Consider the following 24,402-nt stretch of genomic DNA (forward strand, 5'->3'; position numbering starts at 1 on the left):
AATGTTCTCATGTCCTAGGATTATGAAGCAAAAAGATAAAGCCTGAAAACTGGAGAGTGACCATATCCAGCCCCTGGATTGCCTACCATCAGACACCTTTCCCCAACCGCCCCTTGGGGAATCACTGAACTCAGGGCCTCCCACGAGTATTCTACAACTGAGATGCATCCCCAAACCATCAAGCATCTTTAAACTGAGATATAAATATACTTTTTTTTATTTAAAAGTGGAATAAACCTCACTCCCAACCTCTCCCTACTTTAGACCATTCTGTACATTTTTGCTATCTAGTTTGTCATGTCACCTGCCCACCAAAAACCTACTATGGTTCCACGATGCCCAGCGAATAAAATTCTGACTCCTTGACATGCCAATTAAAAACTTTTTGTCATCTAGCACTTATTTATTTTTCTCAGCTGGTCTTTTATCCTATTAAATTGAAAGCATTTTAGAGACAGGAACCTCATGTTTCTCTTCTATATCCCCACTGCTTCTGTCTGACATACTATTGTTTACAAACTGAACCAAAACCTCTTCCTGCTCATGGACTGTGATCTGACATCAGATGAACGTACATCATGTGTTTCCATCTCTCTGTCTTAGCTCATGCTCTGCTCTTATCTGTCAAGTTCCCTACAGGTTAAGTTCAAGGATCTCCTTGGTGAAGCCTTGATTCTCTTAGTCAATAGTGACTTCTCCTATTTTTGAACTTCAGGTGTGCACTTAGGGACATTTTTTATATTTTCCCTTATGCTGCAGCTATTTGTGCATGCCCCACTCCTCCAGTCCCTAGAGCTCCCAAGGTACCAGCTGCACAATAATCTCCAAATAACAGATTCTAGACAAACGTGTTTTTTTCCTCCTTTGGTGTTAGGAATTGAACCCAGGGTGTTTTACCACTAAGCTATATCCCTTGGTGTTTTTGTTTGTTTTTTGACACACACAGGGTCTAAGTTGCTGAGGCTGGACTCAAATTTGTAATCTTCCTAACTTGGTCTCCTGAGTCACTTGGAATTGCAGGTGTGTGCCACCACACCCTGCACAAGTGTTTTATTTTGAACAGTTATACTACAAAATAAGAAGAAACTATTAAAAATGAAGAACTAAACTAATATGTAAAAACTCTAAGTCAAATGTATATACTCTTAAGTTAAAAAAAAAAGCAGGTAGAATAGCACATGTAACATGAGTGCATTCATATTTTAACCAAAATGTGTTGATACATATATTTTAAAAAGGTACTGGAAGGATATACCCAAATAACAGGGTGGTTGGGTTTGAAGATAGGAATGGGAAGAGTAGACATCAAGTTTCACATTACTCTGTATATTTGTTTTGTTTATTTGGAAGTACTGGGGATTGAACCTAGGGCCACATGCATGCTAAACAAACGCTCTACTCAGTTACATCCCACTTTTGTTTTGAGAGAAGTTCTTGCTAAATTTCCCAGCTTGGTCTCAAACTTGTGAACCTCCTGCCTCTGGCTCCAAAGTAGCTGGGATTACAGGTTCTATCACACACAGCTCTATTGTTTGATTTTATATGTTACTTTGATTGTAGAAATAATTTAATTAACTATTAAATGAATGAACAAGATAGATAACCAAACAAGGGAATGTGTTGACTGAACTATGCTAACAGAGCTAAAAGAACCAGGGTGAGACAAGAAAAGAAAAAAGGCCTGTAGTTAAAGAGGTCATGGGTAGCTTTGTGGAGGAGGTGAAACAGGCTAGATCTTGATGTGAAATTTTTTTAATCAAGTAAGAAAGAGGGTAAAGGCAGAAGGGACAAGATTTTTGGGAAAAATTAATGGACCTGCTTGGCTAAAATAAGAGATTGGCCAGGGGAGTGAAGTAGTTGGAGAGGGAATTAAGTCATGGAGGACCTTGAGTGCCAGTCTAAGGCAATAGGAACACTTTGAAAGTTCCTGCTACATTGATTGAAATGGTGTCAGGAAAGTGGAAGGCTATTGTCTTGTCCAGGTTCTGTTTGAGAACCTGAGTGTGAAGAGGGAGTGGGTACAGTAGAAGGGGGTAATATTGGAAAAGAAAAGGGAAAAAACTAAAACAGACAACAATATCCACCTGCAGAAGGGAGCACAAGCCCACCTGGGCCCAAGAGGGACCAGGGAAGGAGCTTTTTCCCTGGGTTAAGTTAGAAGAACCTGAAAGAGAAAGATGAGATGGTTCTGGAAAGGTAGGGGAGCTCACTCAACCCTGACTGGAAGCATAACATAAATCAGGGAACACTCCTAGAAAAGTTTCCTCCTTCAGAGGTGCCAGGAAACTCTTAATGTATCTGGTTTGTACACAGGTAGAACTGGTCAGCTCTGTGCATTGAAAGCCAGAGTTCTGCCTTGAGTATCTCTATCTTACTATGTCTAGCTCAGAAGCCACACTGGATCCTCAACTAGGGCCCAGATACTCTCCTGCAGCTCATGGCCAAAGTGACACACATAAGCAGACATCACTTTCACACCTGACCCAATTTCCTCACTGCCTTCAGTGGTTTTGTTTCCTTTACCATACTCAAGGCTTCCATTTCTTCTGTCCTAACCCAATTCACCTTTCTCAGGAACTCAGGGTCATTCTTACCCACACCAGTAACCAGGGTCAGGCAACCAATTAGAAAGAAAACCTGCAGAGGACGGAAGGCATCTGGATCCTGTCACTCCCCCAGTGACCCACCATGATACCCATCCCTTCAACTACTGAGTTAGAAAGTGAGAGAACTGGAAAGAAGCGGCTTAGGCATTATTACAGCCTGCCCACGTACACCACTTCCAATTCTATGCAGCAGCAAAGAAACAGGGTATCCTCTACACAGTTATTCTCCAAATGGCACATTATAGATCTCCCAAAGGATTCCAGAGCATTCCCAAAAAATAGATCCCCAAGTTTCTCCATGAGTCTAGAGGTCTGACCCATTTTAACACAGACCTAAAAACATGGTAAGTACTTGCCACCAACACAGTGGCACATGCCTACAATCCAGCAACTCAAGGCTGAGGTAGGAGGATTGCAAGTTCAAGGGCAGCCTTGGCAACTTAACACAACTCTGTCTCACAAAATTGAAAAGGGCTGGGAGTATAGCTCAGAGGTGATCACTCCTGGACTCAATACCTAGTACTGGGGCAGATGGGGATAACAAAAATAATAAAAACTCATCAGCTTTCTAACTAATCTAGGAACTTGAACTGGCAGTGCTGAGTGCAGTGAGTGCCAGAGCCTTCAGACCTTGTACCTCATAACTGTTTTCTTTCTTTGCAGTGCAGGGGATTGAGCCCAGGGTCTCACATGCTAGGTAAGTACCCTACAACTGAGTTACATCCCAATCTCACTACCCCTATACTCTGGAATGAAGGGGACAGCTTTGTTCCAAGGTTGAATTTCCTCATTCCATGTCCCCCCAAAACTGGATGGTTTAAGAAACTACCACAAGAGGGCTCTCCTCTAGCTTCTTCCTGCATCTTGAGTATTTGGAACAGAAAAGGAATAGGGCAATCTCTTCAAGTTGTCAGGGTGAAAAGACCCCCGTTGCTATTCAGCTCAAGTTGTGCTCATTGTCTGATGAGAAGTTATAGCTCTGGAAGTTTTCTATTTATTAACACACAAATAAAGCACTTGGGAAAAGTGCTCTTATTAGTAATCTATCACCAAGCAGGAGAGCTTGGAGCAGCCTAGGAGGAAAGTGTCGTCTGATTTGATGTGTGTGTGTGGGGAGGGGGGGATACTGGAGAATGATGTCATCTAATTTTGAGGGTAAGTGGGTAATGCCTAAAGCTACAGAGTTGATACAGAGATATCTGGGTGGAGCAGTTTTAAGAGTTACATGTAGGCAGAAGCACTGGTCCTTAAGAGTGATAGCTTATTATTAACAGGAGAGAAGCTGAAAGGAAAACTGGCAGGAAGGCAACCCAAAGGTAATTGAATACAAATAATATACGTCACACTGGTACTTGGGCTTTCAAGCTATTATAGGTATAAATTCTGTCCTTTACCTACCACAGCAACCTGGGAAGACCACTGTCCTCAAAGCTTAAGAAAGTATTGAGAATGAGGGAGGCCTGGCTGGCTTACTTAGCCTAAGAGTAGCTCCATCCCTTTCTTTGCCTAGGAGCCAGACAACAGTACCAAGAGAGGAACACAGCAGTGGTGAGAGTGGGGTGGGAAAAAGTAAGCTTTTGAATAGGTTGATTCCCTAAGACATTTGTGCGATCTCTGAATGGGACTTGGGCATCCTGACAATAGGGAACCACAAGCTGGAAGCAGACTTGATGTAGGGGCATGACTCTAAGAAGAATCAAGTTCATTATGCTTCACATATAGGCACCCTCCATGCTTATTCACTGCCAAAGTCCAGGCCTAGACATGTAGGAACTCCAACCTGATGTGCACCTGATGTGCAGGGCTGGGAGATCTGAGAATGAAGGAAGTATGGAAGCCTCCAAGTTCTGGGCCCTCCAGTCACTGAAATCCATAAAGTCTACCAACAGGTGGTAAAAGTGGCTAATTTTAGAGTTATCCCTTCATATCTAGAGGAGCAAAATCACAGAGGCTTCACACTTCAGTGCCAGATTCATTTGGACTCCCTACAATGGGATATGATGGGAGAGAAATAAGCAGTGTAGAGATGGAACTAAGTTCTTTCCATAACCTCACTCTCCACCCATCAAGTGTACCATTCTCCCCTCTGCTGAGAGAAGCAGCAGTCTGGAGAGAGGACCAGAACCAGAAAGAGAACTATCTTCACCATTAGCCCACTGCCCCACAGCTGCTGCACATCAAGGATGAAGGTCTGCTCCAAAGCTGCATAAAACAAGTTTAATTTCCAACCAGGATCACAGTCATTGTGTTATCCCCATTTTGAGCAAGGATAGAGAAGGTGAGTTATTAAACATATACAGTCTACATTCCAAAGGAGGAAAAAAGAGAAAAACCAGTTCAGAACTGCAGTTACCACTATAACACCACAAACAAACTTTGGAGTTTGGGGGGAGGGGAGTCCCCAGAAAGAAACACTGGAATATGGGAAAGCACAAAATTAAACCCACCTGAGGAGCCCAGGAGAGGGAGTGTCCAGAAATGAAATGAAATACCCAATCCTAAAAAAGCTATTAGGTGAATGGGAATGTAGAAAGGACCATCCCTGCTCAAGGACCTGGCAGTCAGGAATGCTACTGAGATCACTACGCCCCCTGCTGGAAAGATCTGAAGCAGCATGAAGGCAATCTCCAGGCTACTTCCTAATACCCTCAGTCCCAGATGGTCCCTGGACCCCCTCAAACACAAGATGGGATGAAGCCTAAAATGAGAAAAACATGTTTGGAACTGGCATCTAACTAGGGAGGGTCAGAAAAGGAGTGAGGCAGGAGGAGAGGCAAAGTCCTCTCCAACTGCAAAAATACACAGTAGGGAATCAGAAATAGGAAAAAAAAAACAAAAAACAAGGAAAAAGAAAGACAAACAGGCATTTGTGGGAATGCACTGAAAGGGAAAGAAAAGTTCAGAGAGGGAAAGGTAAACAGGGACAGCATAAGAAAAAAAAGGAAATAGAGCAATGAAAGTATGGAGGGAATCATCTAGAGTCAGATAGTGAATGCATTTTAAAATGGAAAACAAAATGAAATAGAACTTCCAACACCCCCCACACACAACCAAACACATGTGCCACACACGCGCACACACACACACACACACACACACACAAGGCCTAGAGAGCAAGATACCTGCACACACCCACTGCATTTTAGGCAAGTACACATCACTAAGTAACTGGCACTGAGGGAGACACCCCTAAAACCTCTTTCACAGTTCAATTTGGGTGGGGACAGGGGTAGTAATCTGCTTGCTGTAGAGAAAGTGGGCAAGAAGTCTGGCCCCATGGAGTGGGGCTTGGGACAGGCCTTCTGGGAAGGGGTCCCTCAGTCTCAGCGTTCAGGTCCTGAGTCCTGACCTTAGCAGAAAGGTTGCTGGCAGCTGTCTTAGAGCTCAGGGAGCAGCCAGCACACACAGGAGCCCACAAAACAGCCACAGCTTCACGGAATCTGCAGAAGTCAGGACTTCAGGGACAAGCACCCCCTGTAGACAAAGTAGCAGCAGCTTCTGGACAACTACCTAATAATGGGGGATGGACCCTGAAAACCACTGTATCCCACCAGCATCAACAACCACCATTCAGAGTCCAATTTCCTCCAATTCAATCCCAGGTCCATTTATGGGAAATAAGTGAGGACAGGGGAAGCTGTTGGAATGAAGGGGAAGGGGAAAGCAAGGATAGTTTGAGGCCTGGGAACAATACAAATCTTCATCTTTTCACTTGTCCTGTATTAGAAAAAGAGAATTAGAGAATAGGGAGATTGACATTGAGATCTGCTATGTCAACCTGACTCCACGGCTTCTCATTAGACTACCCAGTCAGTCCTGATCAGGCCAGCAGGACTACTAGGGTGAGAAAACTTCTGAAAAAGGACAAATTAAATAATCTGGGCCCCTGGATCAGAGGGTGGGGCACAGGAAGGCAGGAATAGGGACTGATCCATGCCTCACCTCTTAATAACAACAAGAATGTAGGAACCCTGAAACCTTCCCCACCACAATGCACCCCACCCCCTCTGTACCAAACACACAGAAGCCTTGCTATCCCCACCTCCCCCTCAAGCCTCCTGAGGAACAGATCTGAGGATGGTGGGGGAGGATCATTAAACACTCTGGGCTAACAGTGAGTAGGTTTCTCTTTCCTTCCCACTAATAAGGCAGAGCAGAATGGCATCTCCATGGGAACAGTCATCTAGAGATAAATGCCACCCCCTGTCCTAAGAAGGGTGGAGAAAGGGATAAAAGGAAGATGGTGGTAGAGAATCCATCATCTATCCTATCATCCAGGAACACCTACCTGCAGAGAGGAGAAGGATGAGTCCAAGACAGGCAGTCCTGCCTGAATGAAACCCTCCCACCTTCTTCCCCTTATTTCAGCAACAAGGAAGGGACAAATGACAGGCTCCACTGGGCAGTGTCCTGGCTGTAAGCCCTGAGCTGCATTCCACCCCTCCCTCTTTCCCTGTGGACCCCACATATATATCTCTCTACTACATGTATATACAGGCGCACAACAGCACGCACACACAGAGGCCCGTGCAATTTCCATGTAGAACAGGGAGAGGGTGTCAAAGGAAAGGAAGACAGGGAATAGGAGAGGGGTCTGTGGGAACAGGGAAGGGACTTCAGATGCAAAGAGCACAGTAACCAGTGCCAAATGAACAAACAGAAAGAAGACCCCACCCCACCTCCCAAAACCCAGAGAGTGAGGGGCACCCCATGAAACCATAAAACCTCGTTTTTGTTTTAAATCAGTAAATTGGAATGATTCATCATCAGGACAGTAATTGGGGACTGGTCATGTCGGTGGACAGGGAGAGGAGAGTCGGGGAGGCAAGGCTCTTGCTGGGCATGCGGACATGATACCCAGGGACCTAGCACACTTGCAATGGAAAGGAAAGGGTAGGGCTGGGGATAGGGAAACAACAGGTATGTAAGGGGTGGGTGGGGCAGTCCGGATAGGGCTGCTGGCTTCACTTCTTGTTTTTGAGCTGATTGGCCAGCCAGGTCCAGGCCTTCATACAGCCCGTCCCGCTGGTAGCACAGGTAGCCTGAATGTACCAGTTGCGTGGCGTAGGGAATGCAGGCCCAGCTTGTCTGTGATCTCAGCAGCATTCATAGCATTCGGCAGATCCTGGAGTGCAAGGGAGAAACACACAAGGAGACTCAGTATCTTTCAAAGCTTCTAAAGCACCACCTACCTTTTCCTCCTCCTTCATTTTAGGAACCCACACTTTAGATTCAGTCATCCTAGACCCAAGATCCAAGGCACCAGGCAGTTATTCCACAGAGGAGTTAGAAACCAAACACAGAGCTAGAGTAGAAGTGATTCAGACAAGATGAAAAATTAAGTCTGCCTGAAAACAGGAGTAAGAGCAGTTCCACTAAGTTCAAAATAGAGAAATGAAAGAAATATTTGAGATGATGTGTCTACCACACTGAACCCTGAGACTAAAATGTTGCTAAATAAACCTGGGTAGGGGGAAAAGAGAGGCATAATTGAGCCATTGCTATATTTTCCACACTTCCAAAATTGAGGATATAGTCGCAGACTTCCATACAACTAATCTCCAAGGCCCCATGATTTCCACAGATCAGTTGCTCTTCTCCCAAATTCAGGCATGAGGAGAAGTTTCACCTGTTTGTTTAGCAAAGACAAGGAGCACAGCATCCCGGAGCTCATCCTCTGCCAGCATCCTCATCAACTCTTCCGGGCCTCATTCACTCGCTCCCGATCATTGCTGTCAACCACGAATATCAAGCCTAGGGACCGGCATAGCATGGGCTGCACAGATATGACAGATGCCCCACCCCCTGTGCCAAAAAAGCAATACCCTCTTTATCTCCTTTGAATATCTGTTCCTTTTCTTTTTTCTCTACCCGTGGGAGATGCGGCAGGGCAAGGGTTGGTTTCCCATAACCAAAAAAAAGACAGTCACACTCTGCTTATACCCAACCAACCCATTCCAGTCCTGAGCAGTTTATCTGTCATACCTTGAGTGTTCTGGAAGTAGTGTCTCCAGAGAGGGCCGAATCTTGTTCCTGGCCACCTACATCCCACACTGTGAAGCTGATATTTCTTATACTCCACGTTTCCACATTAAACCCTTTGGAGAAAAAACATGTAATAGTTACTTGGCCTCAAATACCAAGCCTGCAAATAATGTCTCAATGAGTTTGGTTGTTCCCACCAGTCTTGCTCATGACACCAACCATGGAAGCTAAAGCTTCCTCAGACCTGATTAGTCTGAAAGCCACTAAGAAGATTTGAGGGGAAGAGTCAAAGAGAATGAGGAGGTGTAGTCAGTAGGTTCATAGCTGCCTGGGAATGTAAGTCAACCTTCTCCAATCTCTCCTTCAGATTCTCTCTCCTACAAAGAAATGACTCAGCCCCACTCTTGTACTCTGGCCCCCAGTGTCTACCTCAGCTAAAATGTGGGGCGGAGAGGCAGTGTATAATGAAAATTGAGCTATAGTCCTGGAGCCCCAGTGCAGCACAAACTGACAGTGATGATCTGGAGCCCCGATCTATGTGGCAAAAGTTCTCTCTCCCTGGGCTGGGGAGATAGCTCAGTTGGTAGGGTGCTTGCCTTGCAAGCACAAGGCCCTGGGTTCAATCCCCAGCACTGCAAAAAAAAAAAAGTTCTCCCTCCCATAGGCAGGCCTTAACCAGGAGCAGCCACTGAAGATCTAAACCAAAGTAATTTTAGGCCTCTGGCAGGAACATCAAAGCCCTTCACCTGCTTTCCAAACAACACAAAGAACAAACCAACTCTAGGGCCTGAGGGCAACTGCTGAGTGCCAGGCTGTGGAAGTTCCCGAATCAGGGAGGGCCAGGATAGGTGGGCAAACGGCAGCACCAGCACCTGCTAGTAAGTTAAATAGTCATCCTTTTCTGAGGCCCACAAATTGCATGGACTTGCCTGGGGAGAAGAGGCCAGGTAGGGGATCTAGGAAAAGACCCTGCCTCACATACAAGTGCCCTTACCAATGGTAGGAATGGTGGTGACAATCTCCCCCAGTTTTAGCTTGTATAGTATAGTAGTCTTCCCTGCAGCATCCAGGCCCACCATCAGGATGCGCATCTCCTTCTTTCCAATCAGGCTCTTGAGAAGGTTTCCAAAGATATTGCCCATGATCACAGCAGCTGCTTTCTGAGGATAGTGGGGTCCAAGTTGGAGCAGTGGCAGTCTGGTCCCTGGTAAGGAAGACTAAATCCTAGGCAAAAGAAATGCAAACTCATTACCACGACTTGTTTGTCAAGACTTTACATAAATGGAATTTGCCAAAGTCATAATGGGAGTTCATTCATGATAAACTGAGATCCTGAGAGGACTATGAATACCAAAGCCTATTCAGATATATCCTGAGCCTTTGGGAGCAGAGACAAAGCATGAAACAAGCAGGATCCATACCCTTGCCAGTAATCTTCTGTGTGACTCTGGGAAAGTTATTTCAACTTTCCAGATCTGCACCTGTAACTGTGGGGGTTCAACTTGATGATTTCTAAAAGTTCTTTCAGTTTTGACATTCTATACCAAACCCCAAGGCACTGCAAGATCATTTATGCCCCTCCTTCCCCCAACCTTACTAACACTTCTGGAAAGGGTGGGAGAGGAGGGAGTGGAATGAGGAGTGGCTCCCTGTGACTCCTGACAAGGTTCAGGCTTGTCAGGTTCTCAAAGTTTTGCTCTCAGTTCTCAAGAGATTCTGCTTCTTCCCTATATATTTCTGCAATTCCATCTTCCTTCTACACCAATGTAAATAAGGAAGAAATAAGAAAGCAGCACTTCTAAGAGGCTAATTCTTTACACTCTGGACTATCTGCTGCTGAAGATATGCCTTACCCATACAATAGCATACTTAAAAGTGGGAGGTAGAGTGGAGACAGGCCATCCTCTCCTTAGTCAGGCAGATCTTAGGTTCACTGTGGCCCATCCATAGAGCAGCCAGTGATTTTTTTTTTTTTCTTTTCTGCCTTACTGGATATTGAACCCAGGGTCTTGCACATGCTAGGAGAATGCTCCTTCTACCACTAAGCCATAGTTCCAGTTCTAGAGTGGTTTTAAAATCAAAATCAGGGGCTGGGGAGATAGCTCAGTTGGTAGAGTGCTCGCCTCACAAGCACTAAGGCCCTGAGTTCAATCCCCAGCACCGCAAAAAAAAAAAAAAAATAAATAAATAAATAAATAAATAAATAAAATCAAAATCAGGCTGGGGATATGGCTCCCAACTACCCCCCACCAAATGAAACAAAACAAAACAAAAAAACTCTCTTGGCTTCATAGCTGTTTTCAATAAAACCCAAAGTTGGTGCCATGTTTTACAAGGTCCTGCAAGATCTACACTCAGGCCCTAAGATTCATCATATCTCTTACCACTCTCCCCTTTGCTTGCTCCACTCCAATTCCCCGAACAATTTCTTGACTCAGAGCTTTTTAAAATTTTTTTTTTTTTTGGTAGTTGGAGATAGACAGAATGCCTTTATCTTGTTTATCTTTATGCAGCGCTAAGGATCAAACCCAGTGCCTCACACGTGCCAGGCAAGTGTTCTGCCACTGAGTTACAGCCCCAGCCCAGGGCTTTTGTTTTTGCTATTCCCTCTGCCTAGAATGCTCCCCTACCATGTAACCTTCATGGATCACTCCTTTATTTCCTTCAGGTGTCTGATTCAATGACACCCATCAAAGAGGCCTCAAAAGGTTCAACATACACACCACTCCCTTCCCCTTTTATCCTACTTTTCTTTATAACATTTATCACCATGTGACACATTATATAATGGTTTCTTGCAGTATTATTTCACTCCTCCTACTATATTGTTAGCTCCTTACATGTTCTGTGTCTAATACCTAGAATAGTACATAGCACAATAATTGAATAACTGAACCAATTCCTAGGGTCTCTACCGACCTCACTGGCAGCTCACTCAGATTGGATTTTTATGTCTGGTATATAGTAAGCACTTAACAACTACCTGCTAAAAGGATGACTAGGAACAGTAAGAACCACTGTGAAGATACAAATGCCTACCTGCCCATCTTGGCCATTGCTCCTAAAAGAATCAGATTCATTCATTCATCTCCCCTCTTCTTTACTGCCTTCCCTATGGCACAGGACAGCCATAGAAAAGCATCTTTGAGACAATAATGAAATGGGGGTTCAGAACCGCCCATGTTAGCCAATTCTCTGTGCCTGCAGGAGACATGCATCAGTGGGCAGCTTATTCAGCAATCACCATATGCCAGCTACTGGCAATCTCTCATAGAGTCTGAGAACCAGAGAGACACACTACCCCCCAAACCCAGAAGGCGAAGTGACAGGTCACAACAGAGTGCATCCAAATTGAAGAATGTGAAAGATGGATGTTATGTTTTGTTTCTCTTATTGAATCGGCATTAAATTCCAGACTAGTACAAAAAAGTCAGATCAACATCCCCTGCAGACCAAAGTACTAGTTTGTCCAAAAAAGCAGAAACAAGTGCCCATGGAGTGTTTCATCTTCAAAGGCTTCCCCAGACATCCACTAATGAGCCAGGTGTGGCACTCCTGTTAGATTCCCCAGATGAGCCCTGCCCCTGGCCCACAGGACTTAACACCCAAGAGAGAGGGCCTGGTTCATCCTTAGGACTCAATCTCAGTTAAATGACCCACTAGCCATTATCCCTGCCCTTCTTGCTTCAACCCACCCAGTTAGATAGACTCCTAAGGATCCCTGAGGCAGGAGGGGACACCTGCCTAGCTAATCAGATCAACACTAGCAATTTATAGTAGTAGACTTCAACTCTGCTACCATCACCTCCAGAAATACAAACCTTCTCCAAGTCTTTCTCATCTCAGGTGAGGTGACCTTATTTCAGCTCTAGATGATACTTTTGTTTTAAAGGTTTGGTTTCAGGTTTTGGTCCAGATTCTGAACTGAATTTATATCACATTTATATTTTGCTGTCCTTCATGACTGAATCTACTGCTGAGTAAAGGATTACCAACACAAGTATAGCAGTGACTGAAAAAGATATGAGCAGTCCATCCTTTGACCCATAACATGTGAACACTGCCCTTTAGTTTATTTCTTTGCTAAGCTGCATTGATGAAATACTGCTTTAAAAACTGACCTTACAGTTGCTTCTGTTTGTTTCCTTGCATGTCATATTAAGGTCCCTGAATGATGTGAACCACTACTGTGGTACTTACCATCTTCTAGAGTTTTTTCCTTCCTTTATAGATATGCACATTTACTATCTCCTCAATTAAATTGTGTACTCCCAATTGGTAAGGACTACATTCCTTATTTGGACCTGTTCTCGTCCCTAGTGTCAAATCCACTGTAAGAATTCAAGCACACTGGTTTATTTAAGTCTCATCTGAGGATATGTTTATAATTTCTTCAGCTCAGTAGTATTTGATTTCAGATGGTTGCTTAAATATCTTATCCATTCCCAGCCATTTTCCACACAGATCTGACCCCAGGACTAAATCAGGAACACCACAAAAGACTAGAAGGGTAGAACTGATGGACTCTTCTCTTTGTCACTTAATATGCAATGGAGCTGGTGAATATATGATTAAATATCCAGTAGTTGCTAGGCATGGTGGTGCAAGCCTGGTATCCCAAGCTCAGGAGGCTAAGGCAGGAAAATCACAAGTTCAAAGCCAGCCTCAGCAACTTAGTGAGACCCTGTCTCAAAATAAAAAATAAAAAGGGCTGGGGATATGGCTCAGTGGCTAAGCACCCCTGGGTTCAATCCCTGGTACCAAAACAAACAAAAACACTGTGTGTGTGTGTGTGTGTGTGTGTGTGTGTGTGTCTCCAATAGCTAAGATGTGTTTCACCTTGGCCTTGAAATTAATGGACATAATGATTCTCTTTAAATATAATTAGGAGCTTGATTTAGCTGAGTTTTTCAAAGAGGATGCTGGCTTTCTTATCTTAACTTTCTGTCCCTGCTGCTTTATCACTGAGATGGTGGCAGCTTTCAGCTTTGTGCCATGAACACAAATTTTTGGCTACACAGCTAATTCTCACTTCCACCAAAATGCATTCCTATATATATATATATATGAACATATATATATATATATATGAATATATATGAATATATATATATGAAGCAGAATGGCAAAACACAAACAGACCCCATGTACTGTAGAGCATATACAGTTACTCCCTTTCACCACAGATGGTGAAACACAGGAGTTCACAGGGCAAAATGCCAGGGTTCCATGGGCTGTTGGAAACCAAGAAGAGCAGTTAAAACTGAAGGTGAGTGGCTCAAGATGAAAAAATGGAATACAGTAATACTTCCATTAACAAAGAAGATATTTCAACATTCTATATTCCAATAAGAAACTTTGTTATCAGAGATAAAAATAAGCATAGGAGCTATAAAATTTGTTCCAGTATTATCTGTGTGGGGCACTGTAGGAATTCAATCAAGCAGATTTGCTGATTCAAAGCTCATCTGAGGATACTCCCACCTGAGAACCACTCACAACTCCCACTCCCATCCCACCCCCTCAGGAGAGGCAGGCTGTCACTATGGCTGGCTACTCAGTCATCTCAGTTTGTACATATTGCAGGAAAATGCCTGTCTCAATCTCCAGGCCACTCTGAGAGTTGCAGCCCTGTCTGCCATACACACTCCCCAAGGTGATTATAGTAACTGACTAGCCATGTGTTCTGAAACCCTTTTAAGGGGACTCCTGATCTGGCACCACCACCTCCTCTTCAAGGTTCAGGGAAAGGAAGACCAAACCCTCTGCTGTTGGGCAGGGTGCAGAAAAAGCAGTTATGTTCCCAGATAATTTTCAAATTGAGATATCATTAAAGATGATATTTTTAGTACTGCTAACCAAACAAACAAATACGATTTAAGGAAACAAAAGCAGGGTATGTTTGTATTTAGTTTTGTCAGTACATCATCTGATTTATAATAAATAAACTCCCAGTTTTTGTCTCAAAATCAGAACACAAGAACTTCTAAGTTAGCATATCAGCAACTTCTATTGCATTCAAAGATTTCCCAAAGCTAAGAAATTATTTGTGATGTCAGCTTCTAACCACTCATCAAACATTTATTGAAGCCAAGCACATGCCTGTAATCCCAGCAGCTCAGGAGGCTGAGACAGGAAGATCCTAAGTTCAAATAAAACCTCAGCAACTTAGTGAGATCCTGTTCAAAATAAAAAATAAGAAGGGCTGAGGATGTGACTCAGTGGTTAAGAACCTCTGGGTTCAATCCCTGGTACAAAATATATATATATGGAGGGGGGAGTACTGAACTGGGGGTTACATGGAAGAAGACAGTTTCTGCCTTCATGAAACACAGTCTAATGGAAGAGAAAGACGACTAAGTAAAGAATTACAAAACAAAGAATAACAGAGGGGTAAGCACAAAGTTTTATGAGGACAGAAAACCAGAGTAGTTAATCAAGAATGAAAGGTAAAGGATGATTCCCAAACATTATTCTCAGGTCACAACTGAGCTGACTGACTCCTGAAAAATAGGAAGTCATCACACAATAAAGATGGAATGAATGAGAGAAAATAGTGTGGGAAAGGCATAGACTTGAGTTACAGATAGCCCTTTCCTTAGCCAAAACCTTGGATGAAGCACAGTGAGTAAATGAAAGTGATGAGGAATGGGTTGGAAAGAGAAGCAGGGGCTGGATCATGAGGGCCTTAAAAGTAGCAGTGCATAACATGATCAAATATGTACTTTAGAAAGACCATTCTGGTATCAGTTTCAGGAGTAAATTAAAAGTGGGAAAGACCAGAGGGAGAGATCACTTGGAAGGTACAGAAATAAAATATTAAGTTCTTAAATGGAGGTGGCAATAGAGAAGAGGACAGGTTTGAAACATCAAAACAGAAGAATCCACAGGATTTGATTACTGATTAATTGTAGGAAAGAAGAGTCAAAGATGATTCCTGGGTTTCCAGCTTAGATGACCATGCAGCTTTTTTCAGGAAGGAAATAAAAGAGGAATAGATCTGAAGGTAAAGATGCTTATTTTTAAATTCAACATTGATTTTGAAGTGATAAGGTATCCAGGAGACAAATTCCAGGCTGGGAATTTGGATGTCATTTGTGCAGATGGTAACTGAAGCACTTAAGGGGAACCAAGATGACCCAGAATCACAGAAATTACTGGTTACCTATACAATGACCATTCTTCCCCTTCTTCCTTTTAACAGAACTCCTATTTTGTTCAGATGTTGGGGGACAGAAGCAGGATTATCAAGTGTACTTCAGCTGAGATGACCCTTCCTCAGACCTAAGGAATGAAAAGTAATCAGTATAATTGGGTCATAAATGGTCATGTGTTAATTCCAGCCAATAAAATATATAAAGACAGGTGCAGGTACACACCTGTAAACCCTGCTAAGGCAGAAAGAGCACAAGTTGGAAGCCAGCCTGGGCAATTTAGTGAGACCCTACCTCAAAATTAAAAAAAAAAGGGGTGAGGGTTAGATATGTAGCTCAGAGGTAGAGTACTGCTAGGTTCAATCCCCAGTACTGAGAGGGAAAAATATAAAACTGTAAGAGAAGAGCTGAGGGAATGGCTCAACAGGAGAATACTTATGTAGCATGCCAGGTCCCTAGATTTGATTCCCCAGCACTGCAAAAATAAACAAACAAACAAACAAACAAACAGAAAAGGAGCCCAGTTAAAAGTAAAATGCAACCAAGGAAAATGAAGTCAGCAACATCATAGACATACATGAAGAACATTGCAATGAGAGAGGGTAGGGCTGGGAGTGTGGTTGAGAGGTAAAGCACTTGCCTAGCATGCTTGATACTCAGCACTAATTAATAAATTAATTAATAAAATAAAGATGGAGGGTAGATGGGCACATACCTGTAATCCCAGCAACTTGGAAGACTGAGGCAGGAGGATCCTAAGTTTGAGGCCAGCCTCAGCAACTTAGCAAGATTCTGACTTGAAATAAAAAAATAAAAAGGACTGGGTGTAGCAGTATATGCCTGTAATTCCAGCAGCTGAGAAGCTGAGGCAGGCTGCTTAGCAACTTTAGCAAGGACCTAAGCAATTTAGTAAGACCCTGTCTCAAAATAAAAAAATAAAAAGAATTGGAGATGAAGCCAGGTGTGGTGCATACCTATAATCCCAGCAGCTCAGGAAGCTAAGGCAAGAGGATCACAAGTTCAAAGCCAGTCTCAGATTACACTCTACTTATGTATGATCTATCAAAATGTATAAATGCAGTCTACTGTCATGTACAACTAATTAGAACAAATAAAATTTAAAAATTAAAAAAAAGACCTTTTTTTTTACTGGAAGAGAACCCGACCCGGAAAAAAAAAAAAAAAAAAAAAAGGCAATCTCAGCAATTTAGCAAAGCCCTAGGCAACTTGGTGAGATCCTGTCTCAAAATAAAAATAAAAAGGGCTAGGGATGTGGCTCAGTAGTTAAGCACCTCTAGGCTCAATCCCTGTTACCAAAAAAATAAAAGTAAAAAGGGCTGGGTAGGTAGCACAGTGGTAGAGCACCCCTGAGTTCAATTCCCAACAGGGGCGGGGGGTGGGGAGGGGGAATGGAGGTCAAAGACTATATAAAGGTCAAATTATATAAAGCCTGAAAGTTACTTACCAGGTAATCAATGACGACTTTGGTACAAATTAAAATACATCTAACTAGAGTTAGGCACAGTAGCACATACCTGTAATCCCAGTTACTCAGGAGGCTGAGGCAGGAGGATTACAGGTTTCAGGCCAGCCTGGGCAACTTAGACAGTTACAAAAAAAAAAGGGGTGGGGGCTGGGGATATAGCTCACTGGTAGAGTGCTACTGGGTTCAACCCCCAGTACTGCAAAATACACACACACACACACACACAAAAATTTATTACTAAAATCAGGCCCCACATAACTCAAGTTTATGCTCAGGCCTTCTAGCTAGAAATAGGTTTTTGTTTTTTTTTTTTTTTGGTATTAGAGATTGAACCCAGGGGCACTCAACTACTGAGCCACATCCCCAGCCCCTTATTGTATTTGATTTAGAGATAAGGTCTCACTGAGTTGCTTAGGGCCTCACTAAATTACTGAGGCTGGCTTTGAACTCTTGATCCTCCTGCCCCAGCCTCCTGAGACACTGGGATTACAGGCTTGTGCCACTGTGTCTGGGGCCAGGAAACAGATTTAAAACAGAGTCCTAACTGGGTCTGGTGGCTCATACCTGTAATCCTAGCTATTCAGGAGATTAACATAGGAGGATTACAAATTCGAAGTCAGCCTAAAATATTTAAACAAACCATTTCTCAAAAATTTTAAAAGGGCTGAGGATGTACTTCAGTGGCAGACTGCTTGCCTAGCATGTGTGAGGTCCTAAGTTCAAACCCCAATACCACCACTAAAAAAACAAAAGTGTCCTAGAGAAGACTACTCCAGTGCATGAAAACCTGAAGGAGGTGATAGCTATCAAGTAAAGAAGGATTGTGAACCACTCTAGCTGACAGAAACCATGAATACCTGGGAGAGCCTGGTTTTTCCCATGGACAACACTCAGCAAGTAGGTCAGAACAGAGGATATATAGGTCTGTTTCAAAATACATGGACTAGGAAGATAAAACAGTAATCACATAAATACTAGACTCATTTGTTTCCTTGGAATATTCTATGAAACTGCCCACTGACCAAAGTTTTCAGCTTGCCCTTTTCTTAGAATCTGACCAGTTTACAATAGCTGTATATCTTGATATTTATTCTGTGGCTGCTTCAATGTATTTATATATAGCCTTGGATATATGGGAAACTATACTTTCCTAATGACAAAACTGATGAAAATCTATCAGTGACTCTGGGTAGTCAGCCTAAACCCCTTTAAACCTTTGCCCCCAATCTGGTCCCACAGAACTGATTAAGGCAGAGTTGACAGCAAACAGGTTAAAGAGGAAGACAGGATTTGGACAAGGTAAACCACTACAGAGCAGCCTAAGAACACAAAAGAATATAAACATGCCTACCTTGGAGAATAAAGAGCTACCTGTGATCCCTCTGCACCTCAAACACACTTCTACTCTTGGACTTACCAGGACATGATTTATTCACATTTATCTGAAACTCCCCAATGTGCCTCTAATGCCTTACAGGTCAGCTGGAGATAAATGATCCCAAGAAACAATGGATGGCTGGGCAGGGTTTGGGGTGGCCAAAGCCCTTGGGCCAATCATCTCAGGTTTCAAGAAGTTGTGTCTACTTTCTGTGTATGCCATGTTAGGAAAAATGTTGGATAGTCTTCCACTAAACTGTGAGTCCTTTACCTGCAGGGTCTATGCCTATTCATGTTTCATGTGCCTAGCATACAGCACCATGACTGACCTGCAGCTAGTGACTGGACATCCTTGCAGGGGAGAACAGTTCTACTAAGGATGGCAAAACATCTGTGGAGTCAAAGAAGACAGTATCCTCTACATATGTGGTCCCTGGTTCTTTTCCTGTATTTGACAAACTGAACAAGTGGTTTCCATGCTCTCAGAGCCCTCAGGTTCCTTGGATGGGATTCAGAGGCTCCCTGGAAAAAGGAGGGGCTCTAATTATCCTCTCCCATCCCCACTAACACCAGAGCAGCTTCATTTTGTTTGTTTGCAGTACTGGGTATTGAACCCAAGGACACTCTCCCACTGAGACATATCCTCAGCCAGTTTATATTTGACTTTGATTGAGATAGGGTCTCATTAAGTAGCCCAGGCTTATCTCAAATTTACGATCCTCCTGCTTTAGCCTCCGGAGTAGCTGGGATTTCAGGGGTATACTGCCATACCCAGCTAACTTTTATCCATTTTATGTATTAGACTTCAAATAAGAGTTTATGTAAGGTAAAGTTTGAATGCTTTATTTTTTTAAAAAAGGACAAAAATCATTCCAACAGAAAGCAAACACTTCACAGCATGTTAAGTTCATGTTGAAGTTTAAACATTCATGTCTAACACTTATACATAAGATAATAAAGGAAGGATTACGCCAGGCTCTCACCAGCAAGAGCTGGAAAGTACCATAAGACCTGCCACACTAAGTCATCTCATCTTTCTTCATGAATATGGCGATAATGGCAGATCCCGGAAATCTTGAGCCATTTCCTTTCTAGTCCATATGGTGTGGCAGATTCTCTGCAGAAGTCCATGACAAAAGCCCTAACACATTCACAGATTTTACCTCAGTCAATTCTTTCTCAGACCACAATACAAAGCCTTTACACTTGTGAGACTCCTTCTAAATGTTTCCCCTGTCTTTTAATTATCAAAAAGCTTTATTAGCACTTCACCATATTTGCCACGGATGTTGGAGTGGTTGGTATAATAGAGAATTACACAGATATCACAATCTGTAGACCTTAAAACAATATATTGTGAAAGAGATACTCAGAGGCAGACATTTTAAAAAGGTATGACTAAATGAAAAGAGTGGCCCAGGAAATGGAGGATCCTGAAATAATGATTGAGACTTAAAACAAGGGGACCAAGGAATCTAAACCTCTGACACAGATCAATCAGGATGTTGAACCATTACCTCAGTCATGTTGACTTTTCTAACAAACATTAAGTTCCCACATCCTCATCCTACATCCAAGTTGATGGTACAGGGCCCCTGCCTAACTTCAGCTTCACCTCCCACTCAGGCAGCAGGAGCTGCCTCTGTGAGGCTGATGCTGAAAAAAGATTTCACTGTTTATAAGCCTACAACCTGCATAAAAAGTCATGGTAACAACCATCCCTTTACACAGGCACCTTAGGTGCCAAGATGTTCTTTTATAAATCTCTTCTCCTTTAAGGCAGCCCTGAGTGATCATGTTATTACTACTATTATGATGATCAATTATTTGTAGCAGTTAATGTTTGGTGCTTCATACAATAGTAAATGCTTTACATTTTTCATCCCATTTAAGTTTCATGACAACCACATTAGGTAGGTACTACCACTGTCTTAACGGATAAGGAAAATGAAGCTAGGGGAGGACAAGTGCTTTTTACCAAAAACATACAACTCAATAAAGAGTAGAGGCAGGATATCAACTCAATTTTATCTGATTCCAAGGGCCACTCTTACTTACTATACCATCCTGCCTCTAAATTTACCTGAAAGTGAAATGATAAGGAGAGCTGAACACAGTGATGTGTTTTTTGTTTGTTTGTTTGTTTTGGGTACTGTGGATTGAAACTAGAGGCACCTTACCACTGAGCTAAATTTCCAGTACCGCCCCCTCCTTTTTTTGAGACAGTCTCACTAAGTTGCTGAAGGCCTCATTAAACTGCTGAGACTGGCCTTGAACTCCTGATCCTCCTGTCCCTGCCTCAGCCTCCAATCACTGGAAACAGCTAATATTACAGGTGTGCATCACCCTGTTTAGCGAAACCTTTTGACTTTGACTCTCTCTTTCGGGTTTCTTAGCATCTGTTTCTAAGTTATAGGAGGAAGCAGATTCCACAATTTCCCTCAGTTACATACTCAGTTTTAGCAAACCTGGTTTTAAAGAAGTTCCTCCTTTTAACCAATAAATCCCACCCTCTGTTCTAAGTCTATTTCCTTTTATTATAAGTCTAGTGGAAAAGAGAGTAGGAAAGATGAACACACACCTTATGTACTTTTGTGAACTTAAGATTTCACTTTCACTCTTTCTAGACTGCTGTCTGCTTTCCTTTATACTTGCATTCAGTATACCAGCTACCATTCACAGGTACCAATTCTGTGCCAGGTACCACATAACACACATCGGCCCCTCCTCTCCAGGATCCCAATTAACAGACAACACCACTTTGAAGAACTTTAGGTCTGATGGAGAGATCCCCTCTGCCCACAATGGGAAAGCAGGAAATTTGAAATTTCAGATAAACAATGACTTTGTGTTCTAATAATATTTTGAGGGTGGATCTTGGTTTCCATTATCGATGCCTGTTTTGTGCATCTTAGGAAGGCGGAAAGATCAAGTCTTTTAGTCAGCTATCTTCAAGCACTTTCAGTGACAGCCTAGCCATCTCCTTCCCTTTCCTTAAACTGTTGTTAGAAACCTTATTGAGCCAGGTGTGGTGACACATACCTGCAACCCAAACTACTCCCAACTACTAGGAAGGCTGACAGAGAAGAGTGGCAAGTTTGAAGTCAGCCTGAGCTGACACCCTGTTTTAAAATTAAAAATAAAAAGGGCTGGGGGGGGAGCTCAGTGGCAAAGCATCCCTGGGTTTAATCCCCAGTGCCACACAAAATAAACAGCTTTTAAAGACAGGCTATTCAAACTCAGATCCAATGCGCAAGGACCAGTCCTCTGGCCAGTTCCAGTTGTAACACTGCCCCAACAAACAGGCCCAAGATAAACTGGCAAGAAAGACTGTCTATACCTGCCTGTCTAGGGACAGGGAAGGAGGTATAAGGAGTCTAGATTCTGTCCTGTTGCACTGACCCAAGCAATCAGACTCCTGCAGCAGTCCTCCTCCCAATAAAATTTTTATGCCATAGACCAGGGATGACCCAATCCAACAGCAGCAGAGACAAGTTTTACATTACACTTCTCCCTCACCCTGATGACCTCACTATTTCTTCTTACTCCTGACCACATACCACACTCCTCCACCTCCATCACCACATTCCTCCTGGCATGGCCAAATGGAGACCGGCAGTAATACAACCCAGAAGGAAAGGAATTCCCCAAAAAGAGGAGTGACCACTAGCTAATCAAGTGGCCCGTTTTAACAGGGAACTTCACCTCCTCACCACCCCCTCCTTCCCTCAAACGACTGTCGTAAGCAATGGTTCCATTTTCTGTTCCGGGAATCCTGGTACTTCCTAAAGAAAGAAAGCGGATTGGAAGACACAACTCAGGGCCAGTGGCAATATGCTCGCTCCTCCTGTGTGACCACCCCCGCTACACCCGGGGGAGGAAGGCCCCACCTCTCTTCTCCAAGCAAGCTTGGATCCCCCTCCCCCTTCTACAGCCTCTCTATCCTCTACCCACCTGCTGCCCTCTTCCCAACCTTCAGCTCCCAAGACCCCAACGTGCAACCTCCACCAGAATAGTGTCCCTGGGGTGCCTCACCAGCCTGCCCAGCTGCTAACCTCCAGACCTCCTGCGTACCCTTGCCCCATGATGCGGGCCGTGTGGGGGCGTAACGCCAACAAGGCTTTTCTCCAGTCTCCTATAGCTACTGTGGGGGAGGGAGAGGGAGAAAACAGCATTCCCTAGTCCCTCAACAGGAACAGGAAAAAGAAAAAGAAAAAAGAAGGAGAGAAAGATGCTAACAGCCACACCGCCCCCGCATCACCTCTCTCCGGACGGCTTTCCTCCCCTCAACCCCCATCCCTTGAAAGCCCACCTCATGCAGGCTAGGAAAACCTAACTGCAGCCCAGGTGGCCCCCTTGTGCGAGGCGGATGACAAATCCGGTGCGTCCCCCGCCCCCATGCCAGCTTCGCGTCCTTCAAATGCGGGGGCAGGCGTGGGGCTGGCCCGACGCCCCTCTCCTAGTTCTCGGATGGGAAGAGCTACACCGCCCCATGTCAGGCAGTGCCAGGCGGAGCCGCACTATCTCTTCAGTCCCCAACCTGACCGAACCTCTTCTCTCTAATGGGACCCGCCTTCCCTCCCCAGCCCCTCACCTGTTCCAGCTCCCAGCTCTGCCGCTGCTACCGACGCCTCCGCCCCCGCAGGTTCCGTTCGGCTCTCGCTCTCTTCCCTCCGGCTCCCCAAGCCGACTTCAGCGCCGCTGCTCTCCTGGCCCGCTCCCCAGCTCCCTCCTTCTTCCCTCCACCTAGCACCGGAAGCCGCGACCGCGACAGGAGCTGTGCGGCGCACCCCCACCCCCAGCCCGGGATACTTCCCACCTCCACGATCGCGCGATAGCTGCGCGGTACCAAGCGGCAGTTCTCGCGAGATCGATCACCATGGCAGCGGCTGCAGCAGAGGCAGCCCAGCGCTGGAGCTTGAGTCTAGGTGGGGGCTGGGGTGGAGGTTGGAGGCTGCAGGTGGAGGAGGCGGGAGCTGGGAGCCAGGGAATGGGGATGCGACAGTGGGGACCGAGGTGAAACCCCTCACGCCCAGAGCCATGCCTAGAATTTAAGGACTGAGGTCACTTGCTGATTACACTGGAAACAGGTTGGGCCAAGAGGTACAGGGGCACCTTGGGCAAAGCTATAAACGGAACATGGGTGAGCAGTCTTTGCTGCAGCCTGCTTTACTATGTCAGACTGCTTATTTCTTAGCCTGGGCTACCTGCATCCCCCTGACAGCTGCACTGTTGTTGCTCCTCATTATTCCTAAAACTTTATTACAGCAAGACCTGAATAAAGAGATCCTGTCCCACAAGGAAGAGGAGGGAGATGAATGAATTTAAAAGACTAAAGGAAACAACTGGATTCTAGGTCATTTAGGAAACTGGAACTTGAAAGGCAAAGGACTGAAGCCTAATATTCAGAGGTGTAGTCTGGGGAAATATATCTAGATGAATATGGATTTTAGCATTCTGAGGGAAAGTGAAGGACTTTGCACCCATGTTTCTCACTTCCTACCCATTCCCACTTGCCTCACACTTATTTTTGCACCTGTTCCACACATGCAAAGGTGCCTTAAAACAGTCATAACTGTGATAGAAGCTGCACTAGAAGAACACTAGTAATGCTAAGAACAGAAAGTACTTTAGGTGCCTTCTCATTTACAGTAGTGTAATGGAACATATGCCTCATCCTTCAAGTGTGAGCCAAAATTGTCATTCTTAGTATGCCTTGTTTCTTGTCTTCATCCAAGAAGGCCGAGGCTAGTAGATAGCCTAATTATGTCTATCCTCTTGTCCCCATCAGGCC

General features: G+C 44.1%; 1 protein-coding gene across 1 annotated transcript; it reads right to left on the minus strand.

The window, feature by feature from the left end:
- Positions 1 to 4,804: 4,804 nt before the first annotated feature.
- On the minus strand, positions 4,805 to 23,417 carry Arf3 (ADP ribosylation factor 3). Its single transcript, XM_053743379.1, is given in 6 exon segments — positions 4,805 to 7,731; positions 8,236 to 8,360; positions 8,592 to 8,637; positions 8,640 to 8,704; positions 9,586 to 9,815; positions 23,203 to 23,417. Coding segments are annotated over 4 exon segments (321 nt in total). The 5' UTR covers positions 9,734 to 9,815; positions 23,203 to 23,417; the 3' UTR covers positions 4,805 to 7,731; positions 8,236 to 8,298.
- Between the last annotated feature and the right edge of the window lie 985 nt (positions 23,418 to 24,402).

This window comes from Sciurus carolinensis, chromosome 4, assembly GCF_902686445.1.
Source record: "Sciurus carolinensis chromosome 4, mSciCar1.2, whole genome shotgun sequence".
NCBI lineage: Eukaryota > Metazoa > Chordata > Mammalia > Rodentia > Sciuridae > Sciurus > Sciurus carolinensis.